Source organism: Diospyros lotus, chromosome 12 (genome assembly GCF_014633365.1).
Source record: "Diospyros lotus cultivar Yz01 chromosome 12, ASM1463336v1, whole genome shotgun sequence".
Lineage (NCBI taxonomy): Eukaryota > Viridiplantae > Streptophyta > Magnoliopsida > Ericales > Ebenaceae > Diospyros > Diospyros lotus.
In genome coordinates this window covers 12,257,062-12,284,777 of record NC_068349.1, presented here as the reverse complement: position 1 = coordinate 12,284,777, position 27,716 = coordinate 12,257,062, and the positions used below count along the sequence as shown (strand labels likewise).

General features: G+C 36.6%; 1 protein-coding gene across 2 annotated transcripts; it reads left to right on the top strand.

The window, feature by feature from the left end:
* The first annotated feature begins 348 nt into the window (after positions 1-348).
* On the top strand, positions 349-26,840 carry LOC127787432 (adenine phosphoribosyltransferase 3-like). 2 transcript variants are annotated; one of them, XM_052315476.1, is made up of 7 exons: positions 349-524; positions 751-818; positions 1,049-1,159; positions 12,184-12,276; positions 14,751-14,900; positions 16,215-16,273; positions 26,489-26,840. In XM_052315476.1, the coding sequence occupies exons 3-7, from the start codon at positions 1,054-1,056 to the stop codon at positions 26,540-26,542; spliced, it is 462 nt and encodes a 153-aa protein (XP_052171436.1). In that variant the 5' UTR covers positions 349-524; positions 751-818; positions 1,049-1,053; the 3' UTR covers positions 26,543-26,840. The 2 variants fall into 2 exon arrangements, with proteins under 2 accessions (XP_052171436.1, XP_052171435.1); XM_052315475.1 differs by having other exon boundaries at positions 385-818.
* The last annotated feature ends 876 nt before the right edge of the window (positions 26,841-27,716 follow it).

Genomic DNA, 27,716 nt, shown 5'->3' with positions numbered 1-27,716 from the left:
CAGAATAATTTATAATTGAAAAAAAAAAAAAAGGGTAACCAACTTATATTTTAGTCATAATTTTTGTGCATAGTGACGAAGAAGTCTTCTCGACTCTTGAGCTCCAAATAGTCCAAGAATGCTCCAAAAGACGCAGAAATGGGGTAACGTAAAGAGGCAAATCTTTTATCTCCCAAATTTTGTGCGAGAAATTGTCCGAAAACAGTCTCAAATTTAAAACAATTAAACGCCTTAATAACATAAACTAAAATATGAATAATAATGAGAATTATTGTGAGATTAATAACATAACTTAAAACATAGAGGGTAACAATACGCATATAGAGACACACTTATATTAGGCGATTTGGTCTCACGGATCTTTCTCTCTTTCTCTCCAATTTGAGCTCCATTCTTGTGCAGTGCGCCAGGCCACTCTCTCTCTCTAAAGGCCCGCGCGCACAGATTCTCTTCTCTCCCTGTCTGCAAAATTTCACACAAGCCATTCTCCACGCTTTCTATATAAATACCTTCAAAATCCCTCTGTCTCTCTCTTGTTTGCTCTCTACGCTCCTAACTCTCTCTCTCTCTCTCTCTCTGTCTCCGAACAGCTTCAGAATTCAGGCAGTAAAGAGACGCGCTCGTATAAATACGCGCGCGCCCACACACAAACACTCGCATATATAGAGAGAGAAGGAGCTTCTCTTTTATTTTATATATTTTTTTCTGCTTCTTGTCTCTCTGAATTGCGTCCGCAATGTCGGCTTGCAGAGACGACGATCCTCGCATTATAGGAATCAAATCCAAAATCCGCGTCGTACCGAACTTCCCCAAACCAGGTAATATACATGTTTATACCGTGTGTATGAACTCCCAATATTCGTCTAAATTTCAAAGCATTAACGTGTGTGTAGAAATTAACTAAACTATGCCTATGCGTGTTCCAGTGAGTTTTTGTTAATAAACTTACGAATATCTGCGTGTCGTGGTTCTGTAAGTTCATTTCGGTGTTTAACCGGTTCTCTAAAGAACGATTTTTTATTTTTTTTTATTGACTGCTTAAATGCAGGGATTATGTTTCAAGACATCACGACACTGTTACTGGATCCAAAAGCCTTCAAGGACACCATCGATTTGTTCGTCGAGCGCTACAAAGGCAAAAATATATCAGTAGTTGCAGGTATTTGTTGATTTGATCATCCGGATCATGTTTTGTCAGTCACTTCTTTGTATTTCTTTTTTCTTAGAAAATAATTTTCCCAACTGTTAAAATGGTTTTTTTTAGCTGTGGTAGGGTCCGTTTATCTAAGAGAAGTAAGTAAGAGCAATGCAATATACTCCATAGAGGTACATATGTAGGCGCATTTGTTGTTACTGAGGATTGCATAGGTTTCTGAGTGACTTTTTGAGTGCTTTTGAGGGACAATGTGTGGACGTGACAATGTTGGAGTGATTTTAAGTTTGACTATTGGGGTTGTTAGTGGAGTATATTATCGATTACTTTGCTGTGAAAGATTATGAGCGGCTCAGTATTTCGCCGAGGACCCAATTTGGAAGGATGGTGGTTGACGATGGATCCCACCTCGAGGACCAGCCCGCCTTTAGATTGGGCCAATGTTTTGGCTCTATTGCATTCTCGAGTTCAACACCACCGTTGGATGAAGTCATCCCGACCTTCAATTCCTCCTCGTTTTTCTTCATATGTGCCTTGTCTTTTGATTTGTGTTTATATTTTGATTTCATCCTCAAATGATCAATTATTGATGCAAGGTTTATTGCTTGATGTGCAGAGTTCACTTTAGTCTGTGGGGTATTCTTGCCCCTTCACTTGCATTTGGTCAGTACTGTGTATTGCTTTTATTTAAGTTCTAGACAGTGGGTATTGTCTTTATTTCCATTCTTGTATTTATATATATATATATATATATTTTTTTTAATTTTCTGATAAAGGAATCTATTTTAAGTTTGATTCTTTCAACAAAAAGAGTTCATTTTTAACTATTATAAATCTCACTGTAGAGGGCACCTTTTCATGATTGATTTGTGTGTGAAAAGTTGAATGCGATCTTTTGGGTTGCTGCAGTGCTCTAAAATACTATCATCACTCCCTAAAAACTCATATAAAGTCCAATAACTTTCCTTGAGCTCTTCATTGCCAGGGCCCTCAGCTCCCATTTTCATCAATTCTCATTAAAAAAGTGTAATAGGCTCAAGACGTATAAAATTCTTATGTTGTCATCATGGTTGTCCATTATAATTTGTCTCTTTGTTTGGTTGACTAGACACTCTGTCTTCTTGTGTTTATAGTGCATTTACAGAATCTCATTCAAGTGTAGTTTGCCTGTTGCGAGCACCGCATACCTTCGTGTTCTCACTTAAAAGGTTTTGGGCTTATTAGAAACTTAATTACTAACAATAATATCAGATTATATCACACTAACAACCATGTGTTTTGGAGTGACTTGGAAGTTTGTTCCTCTAGGACTGATCCCGTAGCATTCAAGTTATAGGGTGAGGTCTTTTGCTGTCCTGTAGCTATTGGACGTCTGTTTCATCTGCTTGTTATTTTTAAAACTATTTATGGTCTGTCTTGCCATATAGGTATAGACTTCTTGTTGGTGAGACATATGGATTATTCATGATTTTACCTTTCTGGGAAAAATTGAAAAAAAAAAAAAAGAAACCATTGGGGTAATGGTTGTGTATTTACAAATTGTCTCAATTTTTTTTCTGTATAATTCCTAATTTTCTGAAGACGCTCTTAGCTTTAACAAGCTTGGTCTGGATGATTTTAAAGCATCAAATATCACTTTCTCGAAGTGTGTTGAAGAGATGGACATTGTCAATGTTTAGTGGCTAACGTTTGCAGTTGGTTTAGTTGACTCAGGTTACAAGCAAACAAGCATACTTGAATGCAATACCTGTAATTCAGTGTGGCTATGGCCATTGGCCAGCCATTGTGGTCAGTTGGCAGTGGTCAATTGTGATCCGTTCTCTCAATTATAAATCTTTGGCCATTTTTTGTCACTAGCCTGACTGCTATCTGAACGGAATCAAATGGTAGCCAGGGCTTTATTGACAGCATATCAGGCCATTTCTGCTGCACTTAACAGCCAACAACATGAGCATCGGCCATCAGGCTCCGGCATCATCTTTGTTCATGTTGTCTAGTGAAGCAAGAGCTTCATGATGGAAAGAGAGAAAAGAAAATCAAGAGATAGAAAAATCCCTCCTACTGAAACTTGAATTAAGGGTGTGTTTGATAGCATGGAAAATGCATGGAAAATGTCCCATCTAAGGAATTGAATTCCATCTTGGGTGTTTGACACACTATAGTTTCCATGAAATTGAATTCCATGGTACAACCATTAAAGCTTGTTTTTGGCTCTTTTCCATGGAAAATTCTATCTAGGGGGGAGATGGTTTTTGTTTTCCATGTAAGTTGGAAAACACTTTCCTTTCCACCTAAATGCTATCAAACACATCCTAACAAAAAAATGATTTCTAGTTACAGAAATCAGTCATGAGGCTAGTTTATATACTAGCCTCAACTGCCTAACTAAACAACAATAACCACATAACTATATGAAATAGATTCTCTACAACAGCATGCATAACTATATCAATACAACCACTACTTAAAAGCAGTTAACTAGACACCGATGCTTCCACATGCCCCCTCAAATCAGACTCCATATTAGACTTCCTTAAAGTGACCTTTAGCTGCTGAATTCTGATTTGTAGGTATCACTTTGAGTCCGAGCTTGTCACATAGATACAAAATTCTATCTTTTGGCAGCCCCTCAGTAAATATGTCAGCCACTTGATGCTGTGTAGGAATATACTGAATTTCAACATCACCACATTCAACCTTCTCTCTAACAAAGTGAACATCAATCTTTCTATGTTTAGTTCTAGAGTGAAACACCAGATTTTCTGCTATACACTTAGCTGCTAGGTTATCACACCAAAGAATAGGTGTATGAGCAATCGGATAACCTAACTCTGAAAACAAAGACTTCAACCATAACACCTCGGTATTCAACTTGTGTCACTTCTTAGTATTCAACTTCACCAACAGACCTAGCCACAACAGTTTGCTTCTTTGAACCCTAAACCAAAAGATTTTTACCAAGAAACACACACGTCACTAGTAGAGCCTCTAATGACTTTGCAACCTGCATGAACAGCATCAATGAACACGATTAGAGACAAATTTGAAGGAGTAAAAACTAGACCTAGACTTACTGTTCCCTTGAGATAATGGAGCAACCTCTTACAACCCAACCAATGTTGAATCTTAGGGGTTATAGGGGAAGCCAAAAATTGACTCAACTTGTTAACCACAAAAGCCACATTAGGTCTAGTATAAGTTAAATATTGAAGTGATCCAATGTCAGTTTGGTAAAGTGAGGGATTGGAAAACATAGCACCCTCATCAGTCAAAGAGGTAGCTCATGGGAGTGGCACAAGGCTTGCAATCTTGCATTGCAGCCTTCTTTAACAAATCTAGTATATACTTTAACCGAGTCAAATAGATACCTGTATAGTCTCTATAGGCTTCAAACTCTAGGAAGTAATTAACTGAACCAAGTGACTTGAGGGAAAAATAGGTGTCTAAATCTTGAATACAAGCATGCAAAGTTACAGAATCAGAACCAGTGATCAAAATGTCATCCACATACACCAACACAAACAACACACACTTTGAAGTTCTTTTAATGAACAAAGAAGCATTTGAAACTGCTCTCACAAAGCCCCAGTCTTGCAAAGTTGACCTCAACTTGGTATACCAAGCTCTTGGAGCTTGTTTAAGTCCATAAAGAGACTTTTTAAATCGACACACATGAGAGGAAAATTCTTGATGCACGTACTCCTCAGGCTGGGACATGGATATTGCCTCATGCAAATCTCCATTAAGAAATGCATTATTTATATCAACCTGCTGGATATCTCAGCCAAACGTGATAACCAAAGAGAATAGAACTTGAATTGTAGGAGCCTTAACTATCGGGCTGAATGTTTAAGCATAATCAACCCTAGGTGTTTGGAGGAAACCCTTAGCAACTAATTGAGCTTTATACTTGAGAATAAAACCATTAGAATTATATTTAACTCGGAAAACTCACGTACAATCAATAAGGTTCATATCTGAGGAAAAAGGAACAAGATCCCAGGTGTTATCCTCTATAGAACAAAATATTCTTCCTCCATAGCTTTAACTCAGTTGGAGTCTAAGAGAGCTTCTTGAACAGAATTAGACCTAGGGAGCTCACTAAGGCATGGGGAGAAGCAATGGTAAGCTGCTTTGCTTTGGCTCTAGTGATCATTGGGTGAATGAATGTAGTTGGAGTAGCCTTAAATTTAGATGGTTTAAGTAGAGATGCATGTTCAACAGGAATAGAAGAAGAGGAAGAAGGTTGCTTAGGAGTAGATAAAATAGGACTAGTGGCAGGACTGAATTGGGTGGTGCTACTCGAGGAGAAGATTTAAAAGAGATAGGAAGAGATGAATTTAGAATGGCTGGAGATAAACTATTAGACAAGCCATTAGACATAGACTGAGGGGTTTGAGAGTTAGAAAACAATCGAGGGAAGGGAAACTCCTTAGGATTAAATTAAACATGTCTTAACACATAGACTTTACCCGAAGGATGCGTACATTTATACCTAGCTTGCACATGACTGTAGCGAAGAAACGTGCACTTGGTTGAGTGAAAATTGAATTTGTGCTTGTTATAGGGTCTAAGGTAAGGAAAACAAGCACAACCAAATTGTTGCAAATGCAGGTAGTTAGGTTGTTTGTGATAGAGTTCTTCAAATGGGGTTTGAAATTGAAGTGGTGAAGTTGGTAGTAGATTGATGATATAGACAACTGTTTGAAAAGCTTCTACCCAAAATGTTAAGGGCATTTGAGCATGGGATAAGAGTGTAAGATCCATTTCAGCTATGTGTCTATGCTTTCTCTCGGCAACACCATTTTGTTGGTGTGTATAGGGGTAAGAAAATCGAGGTTGAATTCCATAGGCATGTAAATAGGGTAAGAAGGCTTTAAATTCTCCACCATTGTCCATTTGAAGAGCCTTAAGTTTTGATTGGTATTGCAATTCAGCAAATTTGTGGAAGGTCTTAAAAATAGGCAAGATGTTAGATTTTTGTCTCAAGGGATACAACCATGAATACCTAGTATAAGCATCCACAAAGACAATGTAATAACAATACCCCTCAGTAGAAAGAACAAGAGAAGGACTCCACAAATCTGAGTACACTAATTCCAAAGGACTCTTTGTTGTGATTTGACAACTAACAAATGGAAGTTGATGCATTTTACCCAAGTTACAAGAGTCACAAAATGTGAGATCAGTAGGTAGAACAAGGAACATTGAGTTTATTAAGAACAAATTGTGATACACGAAAGGAAGAATGTCCCAGCCTAGCATGCCACTGCTTACACACCCTGTCAACACAAGCTAATTACATACTAGGCATCCCACTAGAAGAGGATAGACTGTCATTTACAATTATTCAGACAAGATATTAGAGACTTATTAGGAACATCAGCAGTACAATTGCTGGACACATAAGAAGAAATAACTTGGGATTCAACATGAGCAAATGCTGGAGCCAGCTGATAGAGACCATCTTTAAGGATTCCTCAAAGTAGCACTTGGTCCGAATCCTTGTCCTTAATCAAACAAAAGGTAGAGTGAAACTTAGCAATTACATTATGATCATTAATAAGCTGAGAGACTAATAAGGTTTTTCATCATGCTAGAAACATGTAGAACACTTGGTAAAGAAATAATAGAGGTAGGATCAGTGTGAGTAAGCATTTGGCTAAGTCCAACATTAACAATAGGAAGAGTCTTACCGTTGCCTATTGCAACTTTGTCGCTGCCATTGTAGGGAGATTGAAGAGAAAGGTTATTGAAATTTGAGGTTATATGGTTCGTAACACCAGAGTCTATACACTAAGGGGGCGTTTGTTAAAATGAGCAAGATAAGGTGGTATCAAGATAAGATTGGGATGCTTTCCGGATCAAGATATGGAATGATCAAGATAAGGCCGGGAAGCATTCCAAGATTTCTATCAGACTGTTTGTTAAATTTTTTAGAATTCACTGATAATTGTATTTTTTCTTTCCATGTGTTTGTTAATACATATGATAAGTACCAATATAAGGGTTTTTTTTACCAAAATATCCCTATTATCAAATTTATGATTAAAATAGTATTTTATGATTAATATGAATTGTCAAAAAAATTAAGATTAAAATTAAAAATAATATTTTATTTTTCAAATTCATGTTCAAAAATAAATTTAAAAAGAGTTGAAAAGAGTTAAATAAAATATATATTGAGAGAGAAATTTAAATTTTAAAAATCAATGAAATGAATAATGTCATTTAAATTTTAAAAATTGTCAAAACATATAATAATTTAAAAATATATTAAAAAATATTAATTATAAGAGTTAAATAAATAAGGTTTTTTAATAAATTTAAATCTTTAAAATGCACTAAATGACATTAATTATCTTACAAGGGGCAGATAAGTAATTCAGCCTTATCTTGAAAGAGCAAGATAAATTTATCCGAGGGGGGAGGTCGGATAAATTTATCTTGAAAGGGGGAGATAAGAGTTTACGTGAGGCCTTTTCCGGAAATGATCAGATAAGGTTAACAAACACGTTGAAAATACCAAACATCCGGAATGCTTCCCATATCTAACCTTTTCTCCCTCTTATCTTGGTTAACAAACACCCCCTAAGAAGAATCACCATGCTGAGAAGGGGAAGAGGAGGAGAATTGGATTGTGTTTCTAAGGATTGAGGTGAATTACTATAGTGAGTCCTAGATGCAAACCCTAGATCAGTCAAGTAGGCTCCATTAGACTCCTGAGAAGCTACAAAAGCTTGAGAATTAGACTGAGTCATACCACCACCTCTACCAGAAGAATTAAAGTTGCATTCAAAGGTTCTATCAAACCGGTGAAAACATCAATAAGCAAAATGACCGGGTTTACCACATAATTGGCAGTAAATTTGTCTGCCAGAGGACCTGTCTCGACCTCTACCTCCTCATCATGAAACAAAGTTACTTCTACCAAAAAAGTTTCTTCAGCTAGAACTACCACCACCTCTAGCTAACTGAGAAGCAACATTAACATGCACTGTTGTTGAATCAAAACCATGCACGGATGACACATTAGATATACTCGTAATAGCTAGTCTTTGTTCATGCATCAGTAAGAGATATTGAACATTTTCTATACTGATTTCATCCATTTGATAGCTGATCAAACTTATGACCGTTTCATGCTCGTCATCCAATCCATGTAATATAGCCATTAACAAATCTTTATTACGTAGAGGTTCTCCAATAGTAGCTAGGGCATGTCCTATGGTCTTAATCTTCAAAATATAGTCATTCATAGACCTGTCATTCTTCTTAACAGATCTAAATTGTTTTAATTGAAAGGATCTAGCAACAGTTTGTTGTGATTAGAGATTCTCAAGAATTGTCCATACCTTAGCTGTCGATTCACACTAGATTACCTAGCCAAGAACCTCCTTATCTATTGTAGAGAAAAGCCATCATAACAATAGCTGATCTAACCTGATCTAGATTAGGTATTCAGGATTTTGACAATTGGTTCTTCTTGATTGGAAGATACATAGGTAGTGGAGACAACTTGTTGATGGAAGACAATAGATCAAAAGTCCTAATTGTGGCCAAGATTTGCGCCTTCCAGTACAAGTAATTGTCGGAATCCAATTTTGTAGGAATGAAATTGAAAGCCTTCGCCATTGTTGAGAAATCAGACTGAGTAGTCGAAGACAAAGTAGAAGAGGAATGGGGAAGAGTCGGTGAATTGGAATCGCGAGAAGCCATTGACGTTAGTCGCAAGCTTTGATACCATGAAGCAAGAGCTTCACGATGGAAAGAGAGAGAAGAAAATTGAGAGATATAAAAATACCTCTTGCTGAAACTTGAATTAACAAAAAAATGATTACTAGTTACAGAAATCAGTCATGAGGCTAGTTTATATACTAGTCTCAACCTCCTGACTAAACAACAATAACCGCATAACTATACAAAACAGATTCTCTACAACAGCATACATAACTATATCAATACAACCACTGCTTAAAGCAGTTAACTGGACACCGATGCTTCCACATCTAGAAGTGATCTAGGCACTTTCATTTCTAGACGTGGGCTTATTAAATATTTTAATAACAGCCACTAAGTGCATTTATAGATGTATACATATGTGTGTGTATATACACACACATGCACATGTGCTATTTACTCTTTCAAGCAAATGTAGACCATCCCCACTTCCTCAAGATGGTTTTGTAGAATAGAGTGAAAGGTACTTCAATAACAGTTATAGGTGAAATTAGCTTTCCCTTGTATACATCTAGATATTCTAGATTTCTGATTAAGGGGCTAATATGTTATATCTCTTCTACTTTGATTCAAAATTTATAGTAGGTTGTTAAGATGCAATTTGTTGTGTGGTTGCATTTGGAAGATATGGGAGTTTAAATGATCCTTCATTGAGTTAAGGTGGGTGGAAGGTATTAGGTCAGAAATTTGTTGGAAATGGATGTGCATTTTAAATTCCTTAGAAGCTAAGATAAGTCCATGTAAATGACATTCAGAGTTTTATTTAAGCTTCGTACTTTTGTGGGTGCCATGAATCTTTCGAGAAGGTTTAACAACTAAGAAATCTTTTTTTTATTTTCCATCAATAGGTCATGGACTTCAATCTTTTTTTTGAACATGTATAACTATTCTTATTCGATTCTAAGCAACAATGTGGATTTGATGGGAATACAAAGGAGGAACTCTTTACATTTTAACTGCTTTTTGATTGATGTAGTTTGAATGGAGAAAAAAGCAATAGGAGCTTCGTAGCATTCAATCTTTAGATTGAATAGAGTTTATTTGGTTGGATGAGCCCTTCAATATCAAATGGATGAAGGTGAATCTTAGCTATTGATGAGGGTGAGAGATAGACATTAGGAAAGGAATAATGGGAATTGCTTCTAAAAGCTTTTTTTTTTTGGGGGGGGGGGGGTGTGGTGGTGTGCAGAATCATAGAATCTATTGCATAATGGGAATTAAGGGAGTCTTAGGTGATAAGCCCCAGGAGAATAACGAGAATAATGATGGTGTTACAGCTCTCAAATATGGTAGTATGTCTCAAGATTGAAATGAGAGGATGAATGGAAGATACATGGATGAGGATCCCTTTGTTTGTTCTGTAGAGTTGGAAATAGGTTGCGTAAATCCTATCCTTGGTCAAAATTTTGGAATTTGTGAGGTTTTTAGTGGTTTAAGGGGTCTATGGTCTCCTTTTTTGTTTTTATGTGAATGGCATTCTCTTGATGCTCTAGAAGTGCAATTTTTGATTAGTTGTAGAAAAGAAAAAACCTTATAGTCCTAATAAATTTACTTCGTGGTCATGAGTAGATTCTGAGGGGCACACATTGTTCATTTTGCCTTTTCATATTGAAAAAGTTGGTGTCTATATGGTGGCAATTGACTTCTTTGATTCATGTTTGTTGTGTTAGGTTTGGCACAATGTATGGCACTACACACCTGCCGGGAGGGGGGGGGGTTGAATTGGGTGATTGAGAAATTAAATTTTTTTAGGTGGTTTTGAAACAAAATATCAAAACAATGAAACACAACCAAAATAAATGCAAGAGAGATACAAGGATTTATAGTAGTTCGGCTAAACTAGGTCTAATTCACTACCTTACCTCTTCACTAAGAAATTTCAAATCAATTCACTAAAACTTTTTACCACACCTGGTAGGCCCTCTAGCATAAACTGCTAGGAATTACAAATCTCCTACTTAGACAAGTAGGTTCTCTAGTTCACAAGTTAGGAAAATATAAGAGTTGAACAAAAGAGAGAATTTAAGAGTAGACACTCTTAGTTACAATGATCTCTCAAAGTAAACACAAGGCTTAAAATCAAATGATACAAATTAAATATAAAGCCTTTTTGAGAGAAAAATGAGAGCACAAATACAATTGAAAAGTATGAAAACAATATGTAATCTCAACTCAACTCATTCCCATCCATTAGTCTTCTCAAGATCCCCCTTTTGCTGTATTTATAGGCTACAGAAAAGCTTGAAGCAAAACTAGCTGTTAGAGATAAAAATAGTTGATAGTATATAAGAAACGGTCGATAAGGCCAAAAATGGTTGACAGGAGATGATACAGAAGCTGTCGATCGAGCACGGCTGAGGGCTTGCATAAAAACGGTCGACACTTTAAGGGAAAACAATCGACCCCTTTTGAAAAACGGTTGACTCCTTGGTCTTAGATTTTAAAACATGACTTTGACAGCTTTGGCTACAAAATGAGTTTTCTTGATCGGAAAATATTTTGACACTTAACACATTTGATTTCAATCAAATGCCCAACATTCATTTCAAAACAAATATTTTACATTTCCAATGATAAACTTTAATTCATTTTCAAATGCCAAGAATATAAAGTTTTTCATCATCAAAACATTAACAAAGACAAAACATCAATGTCTTATTTACAAGGTTGTATCATGCATTATATTGTAGTACTAGATAATAGATTATTCTGTAATTTTTATTTTAAGCATTGACGATCTTCAGAATAAGTTCCTTAAACATAACCTTCTTTGACTTTTGGTTAGGGAGTGAGCTAAAATTTATCTCTCTATTATTTGCCATCAAGTCTATGCTAGGGTTAGTAATTATACCTGCTTCTTCAGAGAAGGATATTGAGTAGCCTTTTCTATGATACTGTTTTCGACTGATCTTGCCCCTTCTTTTCTTATGCTTGCTGCTTGTTTGAAAGTGTAAGGTTTTACCTTCTTTTCTGAATTTCTGCTTGATTTGTTCAAGCTATAAATGTTATTAATATTATGCTGTTTTGAATTATTATTATTGTTATGCTGTTTGAGTAGTCTATTCTATAAATGTTATTAATATCTTGCTGTTTCGAATTTATAGCTTGACTTGTTCAAGCTATAAATTTCTGTTTGCTGTTTTGAATTATGTTATGTTTGCAGAGTAACATATTCTGTCTCTGGTTGAACAGCTTAGAGGACACAATTAACATCCTGTTTATGCATGCTTGAAATATTTTTCCTATGCGTTGTTTGCTCAACATGTGGGTGATTTTATTTTGCTTGCTAGGAATTGAGGCTCGTGGCTTTATATTTGGTCCTCCCATTGCATTGGCTATAGGAGCAAAGTTTGTTCCATTGAGAAAACCAAGGAAGTTGCCTGGTATTTTCATCCTTACCATCTCTATTTGTATTATTATAGTTAAATGTATGTTCCTAAATTATTTTCTTCATACATTATAAATGACCTGTTCTTTTGCTTAATGTTGTCTTCTTGGTGGTGCTGTCATGATCTACCATGTTGCTTGGCATTTGATTCTTGTGTCCATCTGTTGTTGATCCATCACCATTTTGTGGCAACTAGAGACAACTACATGGACTTAATTTAGATAGAGATGATAGGAGAGTTAGAATTCATGTAACTGACCCCACTATTGGGGTTAAGGCTTGATATGTTGTCATAGAACGTTTCTCAGATTAGGAGTTCTATGCACATGCAATGATATATCCAAACGATAATTTGCCTGCCATAGCTGTGGATACTTGTTAAAAGTTTAAGCCATTTCTCTTAACAACATTGATGCTCAAGAACTTCCCCCGGGAAAGGGGGGGGGGGGGGGGTTTGGCGGGGCGGGCATGTATAGAATATTGTTTCTCATTTTTACTTATGAATAACAGGGAAAGTAATTGGAGCAAATGGGCCCATATAACTGGTGACCTGCAGTTGTGAGGAAATTGGCTCATATGTGTTGCATTCAGTGTCATGTCAATTTAAAATACCTATGCTAGACAAAAATAATTGCCTATGTTGTGTAACTTCTCAAATTTCTAATTGAATAGAAATGAACCTTTTTGGTAGATCTAATCTCATATTGATAAGGAATTTAATCCTATTGGGGTTGTTGCCCATAAATAGGCCCTTTTGAGGTACCGTAGTTTAGTAATTAGTGTAATCTGATAACTAAGTTATTTGAGTTGTATAAGTTGTGGTGGTTTTACAGTTTTGTCCATTCAAAAGCTATAACATAAATGGTGATTAATTGGTTATATCATTTCTGGGATTTTGGATTTAGCTATATCGAGATATGGAATCACACTTAAATTTTTTGTCTGTCTTTATTTTCTTTGTGATTTCTGTGATCTGATCCTAAGATGACTATTCTTATGACCTGAAATTTTTTTATTAATTGGAAAATTGTACTTCACTTCTTTGTGGCTTGCATAGAAAATACAATAACCCTCTTGTACTTTGGATTGTAGTCAACTCATAGATTTAATAATGCATGTTCTTCATGTGCTAACTTGGCCTAAAAATATTTGAGACAGTATGGTGTATGTTATTCTTGAAAACCATGGAGCCATATGTGTTTGTTCATTTTTGCCCTTTTACCAAATTTGTTGACCATTTGTTTGCATTTTAGTTAAGACTGGAAGAGGGTCATGTGTCACCTTTTAAATCACTTGGTTTTGTGTTTCTGTGGAAACCATGGAAGTAAATGTAATTTCTCCATGTTAATTTTTAATTCTCGAAATTTCCTTTTTACTTGTTATTTTCATAGATATTTTTCTGATATTTTATTATGTTTGTGATGTCTTATTTGTTGTCATATCACACTTCAATGATGCTAACTTGCTTAGCTGATATTTTATGTTCATAGTGTTGCCTTCTGTTTTCATTACGATGTTGAACACTTCACTGACACCTCTCTCAGTTTTCACTTCCTAGTTTTCTGTCATGCATTGATAAGATGAGGATCTTGTTGAGTTTTGTAGAACTTTAATAAAATTGCATACGATATGTAAAATACCTGAATCGTACTGGAATAATCAAAACTAATTTGTCTAATGACTTTAGTGGAAGAAAACTATAAAAACTTTTTTATACGTCCACCCTTTGTCCACCCGAGGCTCAAATGGTGATGCTGGAGACAGTATATGAATGACCATAAATTGATTCTGATTGTTGTGTATTTTCATTGGATTCTATGCCTATTTATAAATATCACATAGATATAGATATGTGTAGGCATATCTCTTTAAAATTCAAACGTCTAAGAATTTGAATCTAATTCAAATTCCAATCACTTATCCCATCATCTTGTTAAAATTCAAATGTGGTTGAATTTGAATCAAAATCAAATTCTAACCACTTATCTTATCCCTAAGGAACTTATCCCAGTGTAACTGCAATTCTAACAAGTTCTGATGTGTGAATTAGCAAATAGAAGACTTGGCTTTAAGTTGGACAAACAACCAGTGCTTCTGAATTGTTTTTTATTTGTTGGCGTCTAGTTCTTGAATATACAAAAGATGGTGCTTGTTTATCTGGTCCTGTTGCCAGCACATTGAGTGTTCAATATGGTTGAAGTCTATCTAGATATTTTATAGTTAAATGCAATAATCCTAATTCATTTTGTTTGAATTTAACTGTCTTCTCAACTTGCTCAATTACCGCTTTTTTTATTGTGTATAATGTTTATGCATGCACTATTACTGTTCCTTCTAACATGTAATGGCAGGCATGAATATTATTATTGTCTTGTGAAATCACAATTTGAAAGCTCATCTGATTTCCTGGTTTTCATAATGACAGGTGTAGTTAATTTAATTTTTTAATCATCTTTCTGGTTTTGATAGGAGAGGTTATTTCTGAAAAGTATATCTTGGAGTATGGAACTGATTGTCTGGAGATGCATGTTGGGGCTGTTGAACCTGGCGAACGTGCTTTAGTGGTTGATGATTTGATTGCTACTGGTGGAACACTATGTGCAGCAATGAATTTACTGGGTATCCCTTTTAAACCATTTGTATCTTATCAGATTCACTAGTTCTCTTTTTCCTTTTATACTGTCTTTTACTAACTTTTACCATGCTCTGAATGTGGTAAGTGTCTTTTCTCATAGCATAATTCATCAAATCCTGATTGGAAGGCATATTTACCATGTTATGAATGTTGTAGAATCTAAGGGTCTGTTTGGTATGGTTTTTGTGTTTTTGTTTCCTGCATGTTTGTAATTTGTAAAACTGAAGATTATAAAACTTTGACAACACCTTACTTTTATTTTTTGCTGTGATTTTGGAACTAGTGAAAATATATTCATTGTTTTCTAAAATTATGTAGTTCTGTGATAAATGTCATGAAACAGTTATTGAAACTAGTTTTTATCATGTGTTATTGAGTTTATTTGGTTTCAGAATCAGAAGACAGTTTTTGTAATCATAACCCAACAGGGCCCAAACAATTGAAATATGCAAAGTAGAGCTAAACCAGCTGTATTTTAGGCACTGAAAACATGGACTCCAACGGAGTGCTACCTTTTTGGGCTACAGCTTTGTTTAGTTGGATTTGGGTGAGTGACAACTTCTTTGCCTACTGCAGAAGGGCCAACAGAGACCATTATCCAGTTCTACCTTTAGCCAAGACTTGAGCCCTATCATGCATTATCTCATCCCTTTGTCATACACGTTTTTTCTGGTCAAAATTACCCTAACCACATCTTTTACTTAAATGGAGTAGGAGTCAAGACAAATACTGGTCTGAATTGAATGCGGTAATCTAGAAATACTTCACGTCTCATCTAGGGTCTTGTCATGTTCCCTCTAATGCTTTGGATAGATGAATTGCTCTATAGTTCATTGTAATCTGTATATTTTGCCATAATTTCTGATTGTATTTCCTTCACAACTGCTTTGCACCTAGTATAGAATTTAATTTTTAGTTTTGTTTCTAGAAATAATTTCACCGAACCAGCTATCTTACGATCTAAAATGAGTTCTTGACATTACTAGTTTCAATGCCTCCCAAGTGTTTATTGTGTTGCTTGTTGTTTATCAGAATAACAAATGAAAGGCTCAATCTTTTTGTTTTATTTTTTCCTCTTTTCCTGCAAAACATCTTTTGACTTTTAAAAATTTTCTCTCTCATATTCATGAGGACTGAATTGGCCTTGGTCTAAGATTGCTCTTTTTTTAATTTATTGGTTGATCAGTACCCATTGAATTAATATTTCAATGGCATACACTGTGTTCCCTTGCTGGGATTACGTTTCTTTTTCTTTCCTTCAAATTAAGATCTATTTTAATTATTCCTTTTGGTGTTAGAACGTGCCGAGGCTGAAGTTGTTGAATGCGCATGTGTAATTGAATTACCGGATTTGAAGGTGCGTAAATCATATGCCTTTAGCCCTCTTTTGTTTTCAAGAATTTTATTTTGTACTATGGTCTGTTTACTTCTTAACTATCAATCATTTTTTTTTTTTTTTTTTGCAATTCTTATTTTTATGGTTCTGGGTGAGCTTTGATGGCAATTGTAAGGTTCTTTTGTGATTGGAAGGTGAGAGTTACTATTTGGGGAATCAACCTCTTTGCATAAAAAAAGGGGGGGTGGGGGGGGAGGGGGGAGCAAGGGAAAGGCTATGTACAAATGCATCCCTCTCATGACTTTTGCAAAGTGGGAGCCTTGTGCATTGGGGGTGCTCTTCCCTTTCTTTTTCTTTCTCTATTGTTGTATTTTTTTCCATGTTGGAATCGAGCTCTTACTCCATGGGCCTAGATTTCATATATGTGACTGAGCTGTTCATCTTTTATCATTTTGGTAATAGTAGCCTTATGGTATAATAAAATATTTCACTAGATATTGAATTTATAGCCCTAGGAGAGTTGTGTGGCATGACCCTAAGGGCAGACAAGGGTATGATTGTAATTAGTAGAGGGTGGGGGGGGGGGGGTAAGGCTGTAATTAGCCTAATACATGTAATAAGAAACTGTTGTACCTAACAATTATTGTTGTAGCCGCTTGTACAGTTTCGGTTACAACTTTAAAGCTACCTATAAAAGGAAACCAGGCGCCTGAGGATGAGAATTATGAAATGAGATAAGACATTCTTTCCCTCCTATTCTCTCTCAATTCTCCCTCCTACTTTCAAATTCTTTCTCTCTTTCAATTTAAATTCCTACGGTTACAATTCTTTCCAGAACTTTATAAGTCTCAAATCCGTGACTTAACATTTTGGTACCAGAGCTGGTCATCCTCAGCTTCGAAGGCAGTGATCAAATTGAGTAGGAGAGGCGTTACAACAATGTAGAAGTAATGGCGGAAGGAACACGTCTGAAGCAATTGGAGACACGAAAGGAGGCGTTGGAGTTTGGATTGACTAAGACACATGAGGCGATCACTCAAGGAAGAGAGGATCAGGTTGCTACAAGGGAAGGAATGCAGCGTGAGTTGGAGAAGCATCGGGAGACAATTGAGCAATACGAACTGAGGATCCATAACATATTCAACATGCTATCCGCCTTACCGCAATTAAGGTTGTCGCCTGAATTTCTGCCCCGATCGACTATGGATTCGAGTCATTCCAGCCATGGAATACTTTCGTGGCTTGACAGAATGGTGGAGCCAAGTGAGTTGTTAGAGGAGGATACTGGAGTACCGGTAAGAGGTCTAAATTCCCATACTAATGCTCATACCCTGATGCCTTATTTGGAGATTCCCATATTTGATAGATGAGCCTAGGTGGTGGATGTGCATATGTGAGAGATTCTTCCAATTGTACAATGTACCTGAAGTGCAGAGGGTAACTATGGCAACGTCTTATCTTAACGATACGACTGACTCTTGGTATCAGGGGTGGATTAAAGCTAAAGAGGGGGAGGTAGGGTGGAATGAGTTTGCAGAGGAGTTGTGTGTAAGGTTTGGGGAGAAGAATATGTTCGATGTTATTGAGGAATTTAAGATGTTGAAGCAAGTGGGGATGGTGACAGAATACTTGGATAAGTTTGGGGAATTAAGGGCCTTGTTGTGGAATGCTTATCCATCTTTGACTAAGTAGTATTTTGTATCCAATTTTGTAAGTGGCCTAAGGGGAGAACTAAGGTCTATGGTCAAAATGATGATGCCTACCATAGTGAGGCAAGTTGTGGAGAAGGCTAGGTTATCGGAATTGACATTAGAAGCTATATTAAGGAAGAATAAGGTCTGGCCTAAGACTAGCTCTAACTCTTAATAGTCAATGTGGGTGAGCTCGGAGGGGATGAGTGCTGGTGTATTGTTGGGACCTCCTAAGACAAATTTTAATGGGGTAAAGGGGACTACAATTGAGCAGAGAAGGCAATTGGGGCTCTACTACAAGTGCGGTGATAAATATAGCCCAAGCCACCAATGTAAAAGACAGTTGTTGAAGATAGAAAGTAGAGAAGAGGAGAATGAGGATGAAGAAGGGGAGGATAACAGGGAAGACATAGAGATGGCAAAAGAAGCAGAAGTGGAAGATGGAGGGGAGATCTCCTTCCATGCATTGAAAGGGGGACCCACGGGGAAGATCATTAAGGTGAAAGGACAGGTAGGGAAAAGGAGGCTGATGATTCTTATAAATAGTGGCAGCACACGTAGCTTCCTAAATGAAGCTACTACCACCGATCTAAAGTGTAAACTGATGGCCACTATCCCATTATTGATTACTGTAGCCAATGGAAACCACATGTACAACCACTGCAAGTGTGCTGACTTCAAAAGGATCATGCAAGGAAAGGAATTCTCTATGGATTTGAGGGTCTTAGAGCTAGGAGGATGCGATATTGTATTGGGCGTTGATTGGATGAGGACGATTAGTCCTTTAACATTTGACTTTAACAAGCTAGTGGTTACAATAGATGTGGTAGGTGAGAAACTAATGCTTGTGGGGAGTCTTGAAGCAGGGGAGTGTAAACTTATTTCAAGGAAGAAGTTGCAGAAGTTATTGAAGAAGAGGAAGGTCTAGATTTCCCAGCTATTTTCCATTCAAGCCATGGAAATAGAGGAAGGAGAATGCACGGACAAGAGGGACAATGGGGAGCATAAGTCAGTACCTACATTGCCCCAAGATGAGGTAACAACTCTGGACTCTCTCAATGTACTTTTGACTAAATTTAGGGATCTATTTGTTGAGCCTACCTCACTTCCCCCTACTTGAGCCCTAGACCATTCCATTTCTCTTAAACCAAATTTTGAACCAGTTAATATTAGACCATATCGTTATTCACTTGTGCAAAAGTTTGAAATTGAAAAACAAGTAAAACAAATGCTATCAACCTCAATTATACAACCTAGCCATGCCCATTTGCCTCACAAGTTCTATTAGTAAAAAAAAAAAGAGAGATGGAACCTGGCAATTTTGTGTGGATTACCGCCGGCTCAATACCCTCACCATTAAGAATAAATTCCCTATACCTATCATAGAAGACTTGATGGATGAATTATATGGGGCAACCATTTTTTCAAAATTAGACCTAAGATCTAGATACCACCAAATCAGAATGCACTTTACTGATATCCCAAAAATAGCATTCCGTACCCATCAAGGTCTCTATGAGGTTCTTGTCATGCCATTCAGGCTTAGAGCTTACTAATGCCCCTGCCACCTTCCAAGCCTTGATGAGTCAACTATTTGCACCCTACCTAAGGAAATTCATATTGGTATTCTTTGATGACATACTCACCTACAACCCTAACTTGGAACTACACCTAACCAATCTAAGGACAACTTTTGAGATCCTTCAATTCAATCAACTGTATGATAAAATGTCCAAGTGCCTATTTGCAAAGGAGGTGGAATATTTGGGGTATGTGATTTCGGGTGAAGGTGATAATATGGACCCGAAGAAAATATCAACCATGACAGAGTGGCCTAGGCGTGATGGAATTAAGGGGTTTCCTAGGATTGACAGGGTACTACAGGAGGTTTGTCCCACACTACAGGATAATCAGTAAACCCTTGACAAAGTTGCTGAAGAAAGATAAGTTCTAGTGGAACCCTAAGGCAGAAACAACCTTCACAACACTTAAGGAGGCCATGACTCAAGCCTCTGTTTTAGCCCTGCTTGATTTTTCAAAAACTTTTATGGTGGAAATTGGTGGCTGTGGACAAGTGGAGGCACTACCTGGAGAGTAGCCACTTCATCATAAAGACTGATCATGAAAGCCTTAGGTATCTTTTACAACAAAGGTTACATACCCAGCTACAAAAGAAGGGAGTGTCTAAGCTACTAGATTTAGATTATACAATCCACTATAGGTAAGGGACAGAGAACAAAGTGGCCGATGCATTGTCTAGGAGGGAAGGAGAGATTAGTTGTAATGCAATCGTAACCATGATACCTGATTGGGTGAAGGAAATTACAGACAACTACGCACACTCGGTGGCTTAAGGAATGGCAAGAACTATTGGTTGTGGAGCCAATTGGGAGTAGAGGATATACATTGTCTAATGGGCTTATTAGATATCGGGGAAGAATAGTAGTGGGGAATGACCACAGGATTAAGGGTAGAATCTTACAATCCCTTCATGACTCACCCCTAGGGGGCCATTCAGGGATTAGGGCTACTTGCCACAAAGTAAGACAACTCTTCTTTTGGCCGAGACTAAAGAAAGAAGTGGTGGAGTATGTGTTAGCCTACCCTACTTGCCAAAGATGCAAGCATGAGCATGTGGCCTTACCGGGATTACTTCAACCACTAGCCATTCCAAAACAGACTTGGGAAGGGATATCCATGGATTTTATCAATGGGTTACCTAAATCAGAGGGCAAAGATGTCATTCTGGTGACTGTGGATAGATTGACCAAATTTGCACACTTTGTAAGTCTCACTCACTCATTCACGACTCGAGAGGTTGCTAGACAATTCTTAGATGCAGTGGCCAAGATCCATGGGGTTCCAAAATCAATTGTGTCCAACTGAGACAAGATTTTCAAAAGTCATGTCTGGCCAAAGTTGTTTAAAAGGTTGGGAGTAGGGCTATATATGTCTACAGCCTACCATCCGGAGACGAATAGACAAACTGAAAGAGTAAATCAGTGTTTGGAGTCCTATCTAAGGTGTATGTGCTTTGCCAAACCCAAGAGTTGGAATCGATGGCTATTTATGGCACAGTGGTTGTACAACTCAAGCTAATCACAGTGCCACTAAAAAGTCCCCATTTGAGCACTATTTGGATACAAGCCCCCTACTCTACTTGCCCTGATGAATGCTCCCACAACAGTATCTACAGTGGAAGACCATTTGTAATAATGCTAGTGAAGAAACTGGAACTTCTTGTTCCTTCTTTTTTACTTCTTCAATCCGAGAGAATAGATTACAATATATACGTAAACATCTGCTAAGATTTTCTAAAAAAATCTCCTAGTCTTTAGCTTCTAGATATTAGGATGAGGACTCTTAATTTTTTTGTCTAGATTATACATGAGATTAATTCATAAGGTAAACAAAATACATGAACAGATAAATAAGATAACTCCAAAGATGATAAACTCTTCGTCCAGATAAGATGATAAGATTCAGCAACCCATTCTTCATTCATGACACTAGTAGTTAGAAAGCATGTAGGACATTGTGATGCATAGCTGGAATTCTACACTCTCCCTCAAGTTGGGCTATGTATATCAAGCATATCCAGCTTGGACTTCAATTTCTCAAAGGTTTGTCTCGACAGTGCTTTTGTTAGAATATCCGCAGTCTGAGACACAGTTGGAATATAAGTCAAATTCACTATACTTGCTTCCACCTTTTCTTTAATGAAGTGTCGATCCAATTCTATGTGCTTTGTTCGATCATGATGGACTAGATTTTTTGCAATACTTATTGTGGCCTTGTTATCACATAATAATCTCATAGACATGTTGAGTTGCATTTTTAGCTCCCTTAGCAGCCTCATAAGCCATATTCCTTCACGTATTCCATGGGACATGGCCCGATATTCCGCTTTAGCACTACTTCTTGCAACCACCGAGTGTTTTTTGCTCCTCCATGTAACAAGGTTTCCTCAAACATAGGAACAATAGCCTGTTGTAGATCGACGATCACTTGTGGAACCAGCCCATCCTGCATCAGTGAACACATCTATTCCTCTATTTTCTGTTTTCTTGAAGTATAGTCCCTCTCCTGGATTTCTTTTTAGATATTGAAGAATTCGATGAACAACCTTAAGATGCACTTTTGTTGGATTATTCATGCTTCGACTTACCATGTCCATTGCAAATTTGATGTCAGATCGGGTATGGGAGAGGTAGACGAGTTTTCCCACAAGCCGTTGGTATCTTTCCTTGTTTGTTAAACTATCTCCTTAAATTTCATCAAACTTGTAGGCTGCATCCATTGGAGTTTCAACTGGTTTGCACCCAATCATATCCGTCTCCTTTAACAAGTCTAATATGCATTTCCTTTGGGTAACAGAAATTCCCTTTTGATCGAGCTATTTCCATCCCGAGAAAGTACTTTAGGAATCCCAAGTCTTTTACTTCAAATTCCTTTGCTAACAGCCCGAGAGAAAGAAGGACGTGGAAATACTGTTGAATCACAAATAAACGCTGAGGCCAATCCTTTCAGTAAAGAACAACTTGAAGCCCTTCAATAGATATTTGAAGTAAAAGCTACAAAAGATACTGCTTAATTACAATATATACATAAACATCCGCTAAGATTTCCTAAAAAATCTCCTAGTCTTTAGCTTCTAGATATTAGGATGAGGACTCCTAATTTTTAGGACTAGATTATACACTAGATTAATTCATAAGATAAACAAAATACATGAACAGTTAAATAAGAAGATAACTCCAAAGATGATAAACTCTTCTTCAAGATAAGATGATAAGATTCAGCAGCCCATTCTTCATTCACGGCACTAGTAGTTAGAAAGCATGTAGGACATTGTGATGCATAGCTGGAATTCTACAGCTAGAGTATGATACAATTGCTGAAGAAGAAGCTTATTACAACTCAGAACAAAATGAAGCAAGTGGCTGATAAGAAGAGTAGTGACAGGGAATTAAGTGTGGGTGACAATGTGTACCTTAAGGTCAAGAGGTTTCTCTAGCATTCTTTCTCAGCAACTTCGATTTCATGCACCGCCACTAATGGAGTTATTAGTCCAATGGAGCCACCTACACCCAGATAATACTACTGGGAGTATCTACCGAATTTGCTGAAGCAGTACCCCTGAGCACCCCATCTTTTGTCCTTTCTTGGGGACAAGAAAGATCTCAAGGGGAGGGGAAAATGTCATGACCCTAAGGGTGGACAAGGGTTTGATTGTAATTAGTAGAAGGGGGGGGGGGGTTAAGGCTGTAATTAGCCTAATACATGTAATAAGCAACTGTTGTACCTAGCAGTTATAGCTGTAGCTGCTTGTACACTTTCGGTTACAACTTTGAAGCTGCCTATAAAAGGAAACCAGACGCCTGAGGATGGAAATTATGAAATGAGATAAGACATAATTCTTTCACTCATAATTTCTTTCCCTCCAATTCTCTCTCTCAATTCTCCCTCCTACTTTCAAATTCGTACTCTCTTTCAATTCAAATTCATATGGCTACAATTCTTTCCAGAATTGTATAAGTCTCAGATCTGAGACTTTAACATTGTGTTCTCTGTTTCTGGCCAAATTCAAGTATTGGCGACCAGTTCATGTCCCCCATCTTCATTACTGTAATTCCATTGACACTTAGAGGAACATTGTCAAATGCCATGATGTTTCAATTCTGGGAATCTATATTGACCCAATGACTGGATTAACTCTCTCCACACAAATTAGTGATAGGTAGATATGAAATTTCAGTTCCAAGCAATAAGAACCCCAAAAGCAATGTGCCAATAGCTGGCTATGTTTTCAGTTAGGACCTAGCAGATCTTACAAGCAACAAGTTGACATGTACCCTGCTCACCCAGACATTTTAAACGGTGAAAAGTTCTGATCACAATAACCTCAATTGTCTCCTAAGAGCCTGGTAACAATTGGTAATTTTGTACTCAATGCAGTTGAACAGTATTTAGATCCTGCCACAATTTACTTGGTAATTTATGGATGTGGGCAGATATAGACACCCTACCCCTGGAATATATTTATCCTCCTTTCTCCTGTGCTTCCTCTCTTCAATTATCCGTGTTCTTTCTCTTAGTTTAATTTCATTTCCATGACTTTCTAAACCAAGTGGTATAGTGGAAGCTGTATGTGTCCATTTTCTGCATAAAAAGACTGACCTATTTTCACGTTTGCTTTGCGCTTGGCTTAGGCCTCAATGATAGCTTCACAACTTTTAGTGCAGCTGGATGGATGAAGATTCTGTTCTGTCAATTGCTAGACTAACTGAATCTGAACTTGTTGGAACTTCAAATGAAGCAGAACTTGTTGGAACTTCTATACAACCACCATCTTCCAATCTATCAACCTAGTTGTGATTTATTTATTTCTTTCTTTTAAAAGTTAATATTGCTTAGACATTGAGGTCTCTGCTGATTCTCTTTTTGAATACACTATATAAAGGTTTGATTTCTCTGATTATGTTTACTTGAAAACGAACATGGAGGTAAAAAGTTCTCACAAGAGTCAGCCAGATCGTTGACTGCCCTAGTTGTGACCTGAAGGTTGTTAACAAATATTATTTAACTATATGAAGAATGGACAATTCAAAAAGAGTGCCACATTTCTGCTCGATATGTACCTGACACATTCATACCCTTTGGATGCACTAAATTGTGTGTGAAACAAACATGTCACTTGATGTGGCCATTGGTGATCACTTGGGGTGATGTGTTAAAATGTGTTGGCCACTTTGTGCTGCTTGTCCAGGTGTTGATGTGTTTGAAATTGGATCTACTTGAAATTTAAAGATTTGCAAGACTTTGTTTTTTTCCCCTTTCCCTCTTTTCTCCTTTTTAATGAATGGTGGATGTGATAGGTGTTTTGAAATTGCAGTAATGTGGTTATTACCATTCTCTGGACTTGTAAATTTGATCCTTTTTTTTTAATACTGAATTAGTATTGTACTTTTTGTGATTTCTGTCTTATTATTGACTTTGAATATTAAATAAATAATTGTTTTGTAAACTTCAATTTTCAAGATTATTTTATTTTTATGAATGCATGTTTTTGTTTATTAACTGGTTCGGTTGTAAAATCATATATATGTATATATATTCCTACAAAATCATTTCTGTTAACAATTAAACCTTTCTTACACTATTCTATATTCCCATTATTATAGTGGACAAAAGAACCATGATTTCTGCTGCATCTAGGGGGTTGAAATTTGGCATTTGGATTTTGAGACCTATCTAGTATGCAAATTGAAATGCCCTAGCAGTAATTAGAACCTTTTAATGTTGAAAATTTGCATGCAATACAAATTCGTTTACAAAATTTATACTGCTGTTTTCATATTAATGAACAGAAAAATTAATTAAAATTACATGAAGACATGATTAAGATGGCTTGGGCATGTAAGAAAATGATCAATAGGAGTCCCTGTGAGGTGAATGGATAAAATGGAGGAAACTTCTAGCCAAAAAGGAAGAGGAAGAGTAAAGAAAACTTCATGAAAAATCCTTAGACATGATATAAGATATAATGGCCTTGCAAGGGATATGATCTTGGATAGAGATGTTTGGAGATTTAGAATTCATGTAGCAGACCCCACTTAGTGGGATTAAGGTTTGTGAATGTTGTTGTATTAACATTTTAATGTGTTATAAATTTGATTTTTTTGAGCAAAATAAATGGCATGTTTTGCACAGCTTCAAATACTTGTATGGACTTAACCATAATCATAATCTAAACCAAGAAATACATGGAAGTTTGATTTCACACCTATTCATCACCATAGGCCTGTAGGATTTTCTTTAAAATTAGATTGCATCTTGTGTTAATGAATATTTACAGCTCGACTCTTATAGTTGTGATAGTAAACCATTTATGTTTATGATTGAGTAGTGACTACCTCTTTTTTATCCATTCATCGATGGGATGGAAAATACTGATTGTAGCTCTTGTCTCTTGTCTAATGTCATATGTTTTTCCTTGTCCACTAGTGATGCCTTTTCTTTCTTTCTTTTTCTCAGTTTTAATGAAAAAGTTGATTTTTTTTTTTTTTTTGGGGGGGGTCGGTTTACAATACCCTAGAAGCTCCGCATGGAGGTTCTTTGGGGCAAGTATATCATATACTGTAACTGTGATGATATAGAAAGATGTTGGACTGTTGTTAGAAGGCCAAGCCCTGGTCCCTCAATTAATTGGCCAAACGCATTCAACTCAATTTGCCAGGGATGAAAAAGGTCTGGTATTTAAAATGAATTTTGTTTTTAATAGTTTTTATCTGCGTTCAAATACACTTCCAATGCATATGACCACGTGCTCTCTTATTCAGTAATATTTTCTTTTTTGCTGAGTAATTCAGTAATATCTCTTACTTGGTTATTACAATTACCTCCTCACACTAGTTACTCAGTTATATGCTTGTATGGCCTGTTTATAGTCTGGGAAAATTCCAAACTTGTCATGTTTCTTGTCCACAATGCAGAGTCTCCAGTTTTCTAACTACATTTTTCCTTTCTCATTGGATGGTTGCAGGGCCGTGATCGATTGAAGGGAAAACCATTATATGTGCTTGTGGAGTCTCACTAGCTCTGCCAGCTGATGCTACAACTGTGTTTGTTGGCTTGCTGCAGCATGATGAAGTGTACATTAGAGGGCTATTGTTGGCTATACCTTTATCGCAGTCTCCTGCCATTATTTCTCCATTTCAGCTTATTAATTTTCATGAACATGTGGCATTCAGGACCATTTTTCTTTTAGTGTAGAAGAAGACACCGGATTATGTCGGAACAACCACATTGTTTCTCAAGGATGAATTCATATAATTCATTTAGAGCTTAATTGCCAAACAGGCTTTCTTTTGATTAATTATATACTTTGCTTGTCAGGGATGTTTTCAGTCAACTGCGTATGTTATGCATTCAATTGCATATACATGGCAGGACTTGGTTGGGCTGTGAAGCCTGTGGTAGAATAACGTGGGGATATCAAATTTACATTGAATATTTTGTTGTTGCTTACATTACCAAACGAGGTCTTATAAGCATTGCGTTGCCACCTGCTGCATGATGCTTGTTTTCTCTGTGAGAGAGGGAGAGAGAGAGTGAATTGCCAGGAAAAGTAGGGATTTATGGAGTTTGTTTTCTTTTGTTTATGAAGTTCAGAGGTGCATGTGAATGATACCGACACATCAAGTTCAACTAGCGACCAAACTTGTATGATTGTTTCAGCCTCTTCATTTGTTTTAGTGGGCCCATTTGATCAATTGGTAAGGGCAACTGATCAAAAGTTTTTATGAGCTTCTATGGTTATAGAAAATGGGTTATTTACACCCCTTATTTTCCTATCACCTTTTTTTCTTTTTCTTTTTTTTTATAAAAAAAAATCAGTTATAGAATTAAGGAATAATTACATAAAGATGCTTGAGGATTGTTACGACGTGCACATTTTATTAAATTTTTTTTTGTCAACTTTGTAGTCTTATCCCTAAATTATGTTCAACATGACAGAAATGTACATAAGGTTTAAATTTTTTTAAAAATAGTTAAAACTATCAAAGTTGGAGAGAAAAGATAAATGATTGATTTCATTCACATGTTGTATAATCCAATATATATACAGTGAATTGGCCAATCTACGCAAGGAAAACCTAAATTAAGGAATTCCTATGATGGAAAAAATCTCTAAATTAATGAATAAAACAGTCAACATCTATCTATACATTTGGAAACTATCTCTAATCTTCTTAATTCATAGCTTTCCA

Coding starts and splice junctions, on each gene's coding strand:
- LOC127787432 (XM_052315475.1), top strand. CDS start 737: ATGTCGGCTTGCAGAGACGACGATCCTCGCATTATAGGAATCAAATCC. Junction 14,901..16,214: donor TGCAGCAATGAATTTACTGG/GTATCCCTTTTA, acceptor TTTTGGTGTTAG/AACGTGCCGAGGCTGAAGTT. Junction 16,274..26,488: donor TTGAATTACCGGATTTGAAG/GTGCGTAAATCA, acceptor GGATGGTTGCAG/GGCCGTGATCGATTGAAGGG.